Source organism: Coregonus clupeaformis, chromosome 7 (assembly GCF_020615455.1).
Source record: "Coregonus clupeaformis isolate EN_2021a chromosome 7, ASM2061545v1, whole genome shotgun sequence".
NCBI classification, from domain to species: Eukaryota; Metazoa; Chordata; class Actinopteri; order Salmoniformes; family Salmonidae; genus Coregonus; species Coregonus clupeaformis.
In genome coordinates this window covers 7,057,610-7,070,293 of record NC_059198.1, presented here as the reverse complement: position 1 = coordinate 7,070,293, position 12,684 = coordinate 7,057,610, and the positions used below count along the sequence as shown (strand labels likewise).

Sequence of the window (12,684 nt, the reverse complement as noted above, 5' to 3'; positions counted from 1 at the left end):
GATTGCTGATGGGATGCAGGTGCGGAAATCAAGAGAGCTCCCCGAGCGTTCCAGAACCCTCGGGAAACTGGAGATCCCGAGCAGAAAAAACTAGTCCACAGACAGGACCCGACTCAGACTGCCGGGATCGTTACAGTACCCCCCTCCGACGAACGCCACCGGGCGGACTCCCGGAGCGCCAGGATGGAGGCGGTAGAAGTCACGGATGAGGTCAGCATCTAGGATCTGTCGCCGCGGAATCCAACTCCTCTCTTCAGGACCATACCCCTCCCAGTCCACGAGATACTGGAAACCCCGGCCCCGCCGTCTGGAATCCATGATGCGTCGCACCGTGTAGGCAGGACCACCTCCGATCATCCGAGGAGGAGGAGGAGGAGGCGGAGGAGGCAACAGAGGACTGAGGAAAACAGGCTTGAGGCAGGAGACATGAAAGGTGGGATGGACTCTGAGCGTCCTCGGGAGTTTGAGTCGAACTGCCACCGGGTTGATCACCTTCTCCACCACAAACGGACCAATGAACTTCCGGTAACAACTTCCTAGACTCAGTCCGTAAAGGAAGATCCCGTGTGGCCAACCAGACCCTATCTCCGATGGTGTAGGTGGGAGCGGGGATCCGGCGACGATTCGCCTGGAGCTGATACCGGTCTGAAACTCTAAGGAGTGCCTTTCTGGCCCGATGCCAGGTCCGGTGGCAACGACGATATGGGCCTGAACAGAAGGCACTGAGAGCTCCTTCTCCTGAGAAGGGAGCAAGGGAGGTTGGTAGCCATACAGGCACTGGAAGGGAGACATCCCAGTGGCAGATGTAGGGAGAGTATTGTGGGCATACTCAACCCAAGGCAACTGAGAGACCCAGGAGGTGGGGTTGGAAGAGGCCAGGCAGCGTAGCGTGGATTCCATCTTCTGGTTGGCTCTCTCCGCCTGACCATTAGATTGGGGGTGAAAACCAGATGTGAGACTGACTGTAGCTCCAATGGCCAAACAGAAGGACTTCCAGACAGCAGAGGTAAACTGAGGGCCACGGTCGAAACGAGATCACTGGGCAACCCGTGGACCCTGAAAACCTCCCTAACCAGGATCTCGGACGTCTCCGAGGCAGAGGGAAGCTTGGCAATTGGCACAAAGTGGGCGAACTTGCTGAATCTGTCCACGATAGTCAGAACGACCGTGTTCCCCTCAGAAGCGGGCAACCCAGTGACAAAGTCCAGGGCCAGATGCGACCATGGTCGCCGGGGAATAGGAAGGGGGTGAAGTAGTCCAGATTTGGGCCGATTGGTACCCTTATTCTGCGCACACACTGGACAGGCAGCAACATAACCCCGAGTATCCTCGGCCATGGCAGGCCACCAAAAACGTCTGCGAAGAAACGCCATCGTCCGAGCCACGCCAGGGTGACAAGCCATCTTGCTGGCGTGGGACCATTTGAGGACCGCAGGACGAACCGACTCAGGCACAAACAACCGACCGGGTGGACCGTTACCGGGACCGGGCTGCGTCCGAAGAGCCGCCATCACCTCCTCCTCAATCTTCCACCTAACAGCTCCCACGACGCAGTTCCGGGGGAGAATTGTCTCGGTCTTGGACCCACCCTCCTCCGTCTTGGAGAACATCCGAGACAAGGCGTCCACCTTGCCGTTCTTAGATCCAGGTCGGAACGTCAGGGAAAAATTGAATCGTCCGAAAAACAACGACCACCTGGCCTGACGGGAGTTGAGACGTCTAGCCGATTGCACGTAAGCAAGATTCTTGTGGTCAGTCCAGACAATAAACGGTTGCTCCGCCCCTCCAACCAGTGGCGCCACTCCTCCAAGGCAAGTTTCACCGCGAGAAGCTCCCGGTTACCCACATCGTAATTCCTCTCCGCAGGCGAAAGGCGACGAGTAGTAGGCGCAGGGATGGAGTTTACTGTCCGTGGAGCATCGCTGCGACAGGATGGCGCCAACTCCCACATCAGACGCGTCCACTTCAACGCACGAACTGACGGGCCGTGTCCGGTTGAGAGAGAATCGGTGCGTTGGTGAATCGCCTCTTCAAATCCAGAAACGCTCGATCCGCCTCCGGATTCCACTTGAAGTTCCTGATACTGGAAGTCAAGGCAGTTAACGGAGCGGCCACACGGCTGTAATCCCGGATGAATCTGCGGTAGAAATTCGCAAACCCCAAAAATCTCTGGAGCTGCAATCTCGCACCGGGCTGGGCCCATTCCAGAACCGCTCTAACCTTCTCCTGGTCCATCCTAATCTCTCCCCTGGAGATGATGTACCCGAGAAAGGATGTCGTGTGGGCGTGAAACTCGCACTTCTCGGCCTTCACGAACAGGCGATTCTCCAACAATCGCTGCAGAACCTGCCGGACATGCTGGACGTGGTCGGAAGGTTCCTTCGAGAAGATCAGAATGTCATCCAGGTAAACAAACACAAAGAGACCGATCATATCTCTCAGGACGTCGTTCACCATACTCTGGAATACCGCTGGAGCATTGGTCAGTCCAAACGGCATCACCTGATACTCGAAGTGACCCATCGGTGTATTGAAACCCGTCAACCACTCGTCTCCCTCTCTGATCCGGACCATGTGATACGCATTGCGTAGGTCTAGCTTGGTGAACACCGTAGCACCCTGTAAGGAGTCGAAGGCAGAACTCATCAAGGGCAGGGGATACTTGTTCTTGACCGTGATGTCATTCAACCCCCGATAATCAATACACGGTCGAAGAGAGCCATCCTTCTTACCCACAAAGAAGAATCCTGCCCCCAGGGGTGATGACGAGGGACGAACGAGACCAGCAGCTAGGGACTCCTTGATGTAGGTCTCCAAAGCCTCACGTTCAGGGCGGAGATACTGTATAACCTTCCCTTGGGGTAGACAGCTCCAGGGAACAGGTTGATGGCACAATCATATGGTCGGTGGGGAGGGAGTGACAGAGCCTTCTGCGTACTGAACACTTCCCCCAAATCGTGATATGTCTCGGGAACCAGGGACAAATCTGGGGTTTAGCCTCAATCACCTGACTGGGAACCGAATGGGGACAGGCAGTCTTGAGACAGTTAGCATGACAATCAAGGCTCCAACTCGTTACCTTGCCCGTCACCCAATCGAACGTGGGATTGTGTTCCTTCAGCCAGGGGTATCCAAGGACCAGAGGAACATGGGAAGACGGCAGAATGAAGAATGAAATCATCTCCGAATGATTCCCCGACAACAGCATCTTAACCGGTTCAGTCCTCATCGTGATACGTGCCAGACTACTGCCGTTCAGAGTGGTCGCCTAATGGCTTCCGGCAATTGCTCCTGGAAAGCCCCAGCTGTTCCACCAACTCGGCATCAAGAAAGCTTCCATCGGCACCTGAATCGATAAAAGCGTTAATCGCTAAGCTCTGATTCCTGTTCACAAGGGTAGCCGAAACGGGGTCTGACAGAGGTACTGAGAGGTTGAAACTGGCTCGCTAAAAGTCCTCCCAACTTTAGCGAGCCGGGCAGTTTGACGACCGCCGGGAACAAGTGGAGATGTAATGTCCCGAGCTACCACAGTAGAGGCAGCAGTTGGTCTTACGTCTATGTTGACGCTCCTCCTTGGTTAACCCGTGCCGCCCCACTTGCATGGGTTCAGAATCGGGAGAGAGGACCTCTCCACTAATCCTTTGTGGTGGAGAATGATCGACGTGTTCTGGTCCACCACCCGACCCGACTGGGAACTGAGAAGCTGATCGACTGGACGGACCCCATTGCTTCTCCCTCCTTCGCTCTCGGACTCGATTATCCACCCGAATAGACAAGGCTACCAAGCTGTCCAGGTCACTAGGCTCGGATAGGAGATCAGCTCATCCTTGAGCTGCTCCGACAGACCCTGGTAAAAGGCCGCTTGCAGAGACTCCTCATTCCACCCACTCTCCACAGCCAACGTCTTGAACTCGATCACGAAGTCGGCCACGCTGCGAGTTCCTTGGTGGAGCGAAAACAGGCGCCTAGCTGCGTCCCTCCCTCGGACGGAATGGTCGAAGAGCTTCCTCATCTCGGCCGTGAACCCCTGGTATGAAGCCATGCAGGGGTCTTGTCGTTCCCAAACGGCTGAAGCCCACTCCAGCGCCCGACCACGCAGCAACTCAATCACAAAGGCTATCCTAGCCTTGTCTGTGGCATAAGAGTAGGGCTGTAGATCGAACACTAACCCACACTGCATAAGGAAAGAACGGCATCTTCCCAGCTCCCCCTCATATTTATCCGGCGCCGGAACCTTGGGCTCACGGAAGGACACCGCTTCAGACGCGGCAGGCGAGATGGGTGAAACCGGTAGTGGATCCTCCACCGGAAACTTGCGCTGGTTCTGGACCTCCGTCAGACCGGTAGAAAGGTTCGAACTGCCAACGCGATCTCCTGTAGCTCCGTGCTATGATGGCCCAACATCTTCTCCTGATGGGTAATGGCATGGCGAACAGAGTCCAGGTCCGCTGGGTTCATTACTGGCCGGATCGTTCTGTCACGAGTTACAAAGCCAGAACCCAGAAGCAGACCAGGACAAGGTAAGTTGAAACGAAGGTGAGTGTTTATTTACAAATTCAAGAGTGATGCTGAATAATCCAGGGAACAGAGCGGGCGGCGTTGATTAGTTGTTGGGGGTGCAGTGGTTGATCCAATCATGGCTCGGCAGCCGCCGACCACCAGGCAGAGGTTGGATGAAGGTTCCGGACGAGTGATGTTCATGGCTAACGATCCGGCAGGGAATGGATGTTAGGCCAGAGCCTAAGAAGGGTGATGATCAGGACCAGGTGTGCAGATTGCTGATGGGATGCAGGTGCGGAAATCAAGAGAGCTCCCCGGAGCGTTCCAGAACCCTCGGGAAACTGGAGATCCCGAGCAGAAAAAACTAGTCCACAGACAGGACCCGACTCAGACTGCCGGGATCGTTACAGGAGGAGGAGGTGTGATGATGTGGGGGTGCTTTGCTGGTGACACTGTCTGTGATTTATTTAGAATTCAAGGCACACTTAACCAGCGTGGCTACCAAAGCATTCTGCAGCGATATGCCATACCATCTGGTTTGGGCTTAGTGTGACTATCATTTGTTTTTCAACAGGACAATGACCCAACACTCTCCAGGCTGTGTAAGGGCTATTTTACCAAGAAGGAGAGTGATGGAGTGCTGCATCAGATGACCTGGCCTCCACAATCCCCCGACCTAAACCCAATTGAGATGTTTTGGGATGAATCGGACCGCAGAGTGAAGGAAAAGCGGCCAACAAGTGCTCAGCATATGTGGGAACTCCTTCAAGACTGTTGGAAAAGCATTCCAGGTGCAGCTGGTTGAGAGAATTCCAAGAGTGTGCACAGCTGTCATCAAGGCATAGGGTGACTATTTGAAGAATCTCAAATCTAAAATATATTTTGATTTGTTGAACACTTTTTTGGTTACTACATGATTGCATATGTGTTATTCCATAGTTTTGATGTCTTCACTATTATTCTACAATGTAGAATAATAGCAAAAATAAAGAAAAACCCTTGAATGACTAAGTGTTCTAAAACTTTTGACTGGTAGTGTATATACAAAAGTATATGGACACCCTTCTAATTAATTGATTTGGCTATTTCAGCCACGCTCGTTGCTGACAGGTGTATAAAATTGAGCTCACATCCATGCAATCTCCATAGACAAACATTGGCAGTAGAATGGCCCGTACTGAAGTGCTCAGTGACTTTCACCGTGGCACCATCATAGGATGCCACCTTTCCAACAAGTCAGTTTGTCAAATTAGCCCCAAAGTGGTAAGCCACACAAGCTCACAGAAAGAGACCGCCGAGTGCTGAAGCGCACAGTGCGTGAAATAATAATCTGTCCTCGGTTGCAACATTCACATCTGGAAGCAACGTCAGAACAACAACTGTTTGTCAGGAGCTTCATGAAATGGGTTTACATGGTCGAGCAGCCACACACAAACCTAAGATCACCATGCGCAATGCCAAGTGTCGGCTGGAGTGGTGTAAAGCTTGCCGCCATTGGACTCTGGAGCAGTGGAAACGCGTTCTCTGGAGTGATGAATCATGCTTCCCCATCTGGCAGTCCGGTGGACGAATCTGGGTTTGGTGGATGCCAGGAGAACGCTACCTGCCGAATACATTGTGTAAACTTTAAAGTTTGGTGTAGGAGGAATAATGGTCTGCGGCTATTTTCCATGGTTCGGGCTAAGCCCCTTAGTTCCAGTGAAGGGAAATCTTAACGCTACAGCATACAATTACATTCTGCTTCCAACTTTGTGGCAACAGTTTGGGGAAGGCCCTTTCCTGTTTCAGCATGACAATGCCCCAGTGCACAAAGTGAGGTCCATACAGAAATTGTTTGTCGAGATCGGTGTGGAAGAACTTGACTGGCCTGCACAAAGCCCTGATCTCAACCCCATCGAAAACCTTTGGGATGAATTGGAACGCTGACTGCGAGCCAGGCCTAATCGCCCAACATCAGTGCCCGACCTCACTAATGCTCTTGTGGCTGAATGGAAGCTAGTCCCAACAGCAGTGTTCAACATCTAATAGAAAGCCTTCCCAAAAGAGTGGAGGATGTTATAGCAGCAAAAGGGGGACCAACTCCATTTTAATGCCCATGATTTTGGAATTATATGTTTTACGAGCAGGTGTCCACATACTTTTGGTCATTTAGTGTATCTCCTAGATATAGGACAGACACTTCAAAACCTTATTCCTTATGATTGATTTTATGACTGTCTGTTTTGCCATTCATTAATGTGTTATTTATGAAAGTGTTATTTATGAATGTGTTATTCAATGCATAGAACTACAAGACTCTGTCTGAACCCAATTATACTTTCCTGTGCTTAAATGGTTTTCACAGACAAAGTAAAATTATACAAATGACTTTCCCCTTGTTGCGTGCCCCTCAAATGATACAAATATAACAACAGCCTGAGGGCACTGGACTTTAAACAACGATACAGATGTAACCATGTGCCATTTAATGTATTATCTGACCGCCACTAGTGCTCCCAAGTCAAAGTTCCATGTGCATTCATTTTTTGAGTGTTCCAAAAAATAATTAAGATTAGGAAAAGTTGAGGCACACCTCAGAGTTTCTCAAGGCACACCAGTGTGCACCTGCACATCGGTTGGGAACCACTGATTTAAGTTACCAAATCAACAACTTAGAAAAGTGACCTACGTTTGAATGAAATGAATGACTTGTATGACATAGAAGATAATTCCAACCTATTGTAAATTGTGGAAAAATACATTGTTTGTGTAGTAGCCCAAATATCATACCCCCAAGACATGGTACGACATGCTAACCTTTCACCATTATAATAACAGGGGAGGTTCAACTTATTTGGGGGGTATGATGTCTGTGTGTGTCTGTGTGTGTGCCTGTGGTTGTGCGTGTGTATGTGTATTGTACACCTGTATTAGTCTTTAACGCAACAAGGACAACAATGAATGACATCAAAGAGGACAACAGGGGACACACCTAGTAAATGGCTATTCTGACCCACAGAGGAGTCAATAAGGAAACACAACGACACAACACACACATGAGTTACCCATGGACTTCGACACACTCCTCTCCTTAGGTGCGGTGTTGTTGTCCGAGCCGGCGTACTTGACGGCGCATGTGAAAAGCACGTTTGTCTCCCACTTATCCTTGGTGGTGGTGAAGACGCTGGTGACAGAGTAGTTGCCTTCCGGGGTTTTCTGAGGAGGGCTGGTGACCCCCTCCTGGTACTCGCCGCTGCCCACCTTCCACATGATGTAGACATCACAGAGAGACGGGCTGACCACCAGGCACACCAGAGTTCCCCTCCTCCAACCGATGCTGTAGACGTTATTAGCAGGGAGCCTTGCACTATAAGGCACCATTTAGTTCCATGTAGTAGGTTGCCTTGTATTCTTTGAGGTATAACTATCTCTAAGTTTTATTAGTCATATCTACAGGATAACTTGCAGGTTCCTTCTCAACAATAAGAAATAATAAAAGCTAATAATTCGAACATTAAGTAACTGGCTTAGTAGAATAGAAAAAACATTTTAGAAAAGGTATAATTCAGGAAGGCACAATTAAGTACATATTAACACATTAAATTGCAGACACATTTACCAGTGAAAACAACCATAAAATATAACATGCTGTTCCTCTAATATCAATTAATTGAAATCATTTAAATTAAATGATTTATATGGATTATGGTGATGACAATTAACACTCAATTCAATATGGGCTAAGATGAACTCTGCTCATATTATCATAACCTTTAATTGGTTTATGTGTTGACTCCTACATTTTCATTTTCATAGGGTCAATTTCGACTTAAAGCAAAGCCTACATAATTAACCAATTAAACACCAATCACAAACAGTGAAAGAAGTATGTGAGGAGATGACCAAGCAATACTGCCCTACCTAGGTGTGCTACACTAACAACAGTATCCAAGTTATAATTTCAACGTTCCTCCATAAAACAATGATTTATCTACAAACCATATACATTTAACTGCATAAAAAAAGAAAAAAATACGATGTCTTACCTGATGATACTGTGACCATTGTCCCTTTCCCCCAATAGTCAAAGTAGCTAAACACAGTGTGACAAGGGCATATGCCAGGCAGTACAAAAACTACCCTCTTTACAGCAATTGGTTTCAACTAATCTTGATAAATTCATCACTAAACCAAAGTAATTAGGTTTGTAAAATAAAATCTAAATAGATACTACATTCTAACATAGTCACACTTGGTCAACAATATATTTCCACAATATGGATCATTTTCTCTTAGACTGTCATTTTTTTCTGAGGAACGAAGGGTTTTCTATTTATAAGACTTTAGGAAACAAACTTCTGCATTATTCTACAACAGCAGAACCTAGAAATTGAGGAACTGTTTGACTTTCAAGGAAATAAGCAAATTGAGGTAAATAATTTCTTTAGTGGACTATGAACAGGTCTATTCAATGACGTTTTGCATCTGAAAAACGCACAAGACAACATATGTTATTTCTACACAGAAAATAGAATGGGAAAATTAAACATTTGATGGATGTAATAAATGTAAGTTGCGGTGACTTGTGTCCCTTTACTCCAGTAGTCAAAAGCATCACAGTGCTATGTCTCCATTCACTGCCTGTACAAAAACCCTGCACCTCAATAGGCAACTTTAAAGTCATGATACAGAATCCAATAGACATTAACATATAACGCAATATCGAAATATTATCATACACCTGATTTTTTAAGGACATACGTTGTGAATTCAGTTTTGTATACCTTTTAAAAACTGATGCTCAGGTCCATGTCGTGACATCACTCTATCAAAACATACTTTTTGAAAATGTAAAACAATATAAAATGGGGTTATATCAATATCAGACGATGATTTGAAGAATATTGTATGGTTTCTCCCCATTGTCCCTATCCTCAGGCAGATATAATACAAGTTTTGTCACTGAGGTTTTTGTACAGCCTAATTTCACTGTGCCCCCAAACCCCATATCACAGTGATATACCCCAGCACAAAAACACCTCCTTCACATCTCCATAGGGATTCCATATGACTCTGTCTGCTCTCAGTCAGGTATGAGAAACATAAAACCATGGCTAAAACTATACATAGTAGCATTACTACAGATTCTTACGGTATTATATTCTCTATGAGTTGGTGGATTAATCTTCAATGTTTGTTATTATTGTTTGTGACTAAAGGTGTATCCATTGTCAGTTTGTGACAGTTGTTTGCAAATGTATGGATTTATGTCACAGTATAAAATCCAATATCATGGCTATGGCCAAATCATGTTTATGGTGAGGTTTCATTAGGTTTACATTGGTACCATTGTCGTGGAGGGTGTTTATTTGACCTGTTCAGTGTTGATGTGTCCATACAGGAGCAAAGGGGTTTTTGTACGGCGTAATATCACTGTGGCCCCCGTATAGTCACAGTGATACACACCATAACAAAAACCTCCCACCAGTACCACACACCTGCTCTATGAGGATAGCAACACATTCAGATGGTTGTGGATAGGTAATAACACACATATCTACTATTTCTTCAAATATTTTCTAATATTTTAAAATATTATATATTATAACATGATTTAAGTATTCTTTAAAATTAGAACATTTTACCTAAATCCTGCAGGTACAATGCTTTATAAATGTTATAAACATGTATGAGAATTTTTATTAATGAGCTTTATAATATTTTAATTTTCAACTCACTCAAAATAATTTAATCAGAATTAGTATGAATGGTTTAAACTTTACAATATTTGTTACAAAGTCAGCATCAATATGAATGATTTAACCATTAATAGTTGTTATTTAGTCAGCATCATTATGAATGGTTTAAGCTTTAATAGTTGTTATTTAGTCAGCATCATTATGAATGGTTTAACCTTTAATAGTTATTATTTAGTCAGCATCAATGTGAATGGTTTAACCTTTAACACTTGTTATTTTGTCAGCATCATTATGAATGGTTTAACCTTTAATATTTATTATTTAGTCAGCATCATTATGAATGGTTTAACTTTTAATAGTAGTTATTTAGTCAGCATGATTATGAATGGTGTAACCTTTAATAGTTGTTATTCAGTCAGCATCATTATGAATGGTTTAACCTTTAATAGTTATTATTTAGTCAGCATCAATATGAATGGTTTAACATTTAAGAATTTATATTTAGTCAGCATCATTATGAATGGTTTAACCTTTAATACTTGTTATTTAGTCAGCATCATTATTAATGGTTTAACCTTTACTAGTTATTATTTAGTCAGCATAATTGTGAATTGTGTAACCTTTAATAGTTGTTATTTAGTCAACATCATTATGAATGATTTAACCTTTAATAATTGTTAGTCAGCGTCATTATGAATGGTTTAACCTTTATTAGTAGTTGTTATTTAGTCATTATCATTATGAATGGTTTAACCATTAATAGTTGTTATTTAGTCAGCATCATTATGAATGGTTTAACCTTTAATAGTTGTTATTTAGTCTGCATCATTATGAATGATTTAACCTTTAATTGTTATTATTTAGTCAGCATCATTATGAATGTTTTAACCTTTAATAGTAGTTCTTTAGTCAGCATCATTTATGAATGTTGTAACCTTTAATAGTAATATGTAGTCAGCATGATTATGAATGGTGTAACCTTTAATAGTTGTTATTCAGTCAGCATCATTATGAATGGTTTAACCTTTAATAGTTATTATTTAGTCAGCATCAATTTGAATGGTTTAACCTTTAATAGTTATTATTTAGTCAGCAACAATATGAATGGTTTAACCTTTAACACTTGTTATTTTGTCAGCATCATTATGAATGGTTTAACCTTTAATAGTTGTTATTTACTCAGCATCATTGTGAATGGTTTAACCTTTAGTAGTTGTTATTTAGTCAGTATCATTATGAATGGTTTAACCTTTAATAATTGATATTTAGTCAGCATCATTATGAATGGTTTAACCTTTAATACTTGTTATTTAGTCAGCATCATTATTAATGGTTTAACCTTTAATAGTTATTATTTAGTCAGCATCATTATGAATGGTTTAACCTTTAATAGTTGTTATTTACTCAGCATCATTGTGAATGGTTTAACCTTTAGTAGTTATTATTTAGTCAGTATCATTATGAATGGTTTAACCTTTAATAATTGACATTTAGTCAGCATCATTATGAATGGTTTAACCTTTAATACTTGTTATTTAGTCAGCATCATTATGAATGGTTTAACCTTTAATAGTTATTATTTAGTCAGCATCATTGTGAATTGTGTAACCTTTATTAATAGTTGTTATTTAGTCAGCATGATTATGAATGGTGTAACCTTTAATAGTTGTTACTCAGTCAGCATCATTAAGCATGGTTTAACCTTTAATAGTTATTATTTAGTCAGCATCAATATGAATGGTTTAACCTTTAAGAGTAGTTATTTAGTCAGCATCATTATGAATGTTGTAACCTTTAATAGTAGTTATTTAGTCAGCATAATTATGAATGGTGTAACCTTTAATAATTGTTATTCAGTCAGCATCATTATGAATGGTTTAACCTTTAATAGTTATTATTTAGTGAGCATCAATATGAATGGTTTAACCTTTAACAGTTATTATTTAGTCAGCATCAATATGAATGGTTTAACCTTTAATAGTTGTTATTTACTCAGCATCATTGTGAATGGTTTAACCTTTAGTAGTTGTTATTTAGTCAGTATCATTATGAATGGTTTAACCATTAATAATTGATATTTAGTCAGCATCATTATGAATGGTTTACCTTTAATACTTGCTATTTAGTCAGCATCATTATGAATGGTTTAACTTTTAATAGTTATTATTTAGTCAGCATCATTGTGAATTGTGTAACCTTTAATACTTGTTATTTAGTCAGCATCATTATTCATGGTTTAACCTTTAATAGTTATTATTTAGTCAGCATAATTGTGAATTGTTTAACCTTTAATAGTTGTTATTTAGTCAACATCATTATGAATGGTTTAACCTTTAATAGTTTTTAGTCAGCGTCATTATGAATGGTTTAACCTTTATTAATAGTTGTTATTTAGTCATTATCATAATGAATGGTTTAACCATTAATAGTTGTTATTTAGTCAGCATCATTATGAATGGTTTAACCTTTAATAGTTGTTATTTAGTCAGCATCATTATGAATGGTT

General features: G+C 43.1%; 1 protein-coding gene across 1 annotated transcript in view; it reads right to left on the bottom strand.

Annotated features, from left to right (window-relative positions):
• Positions 1-12,684, bottom strand: part of LOC121570745 — a 257,249-nt gene that overhangs the window by 137,690 nt on the left and 106,875 nt on the right. Inside the window, 1 exon segment of the mRNA XM_045221082.1 lies at positions 8,526-8,572. Coding sequence (XP_045077017.1) covers positions 8,526-8,572 — 47 coding nt within the window.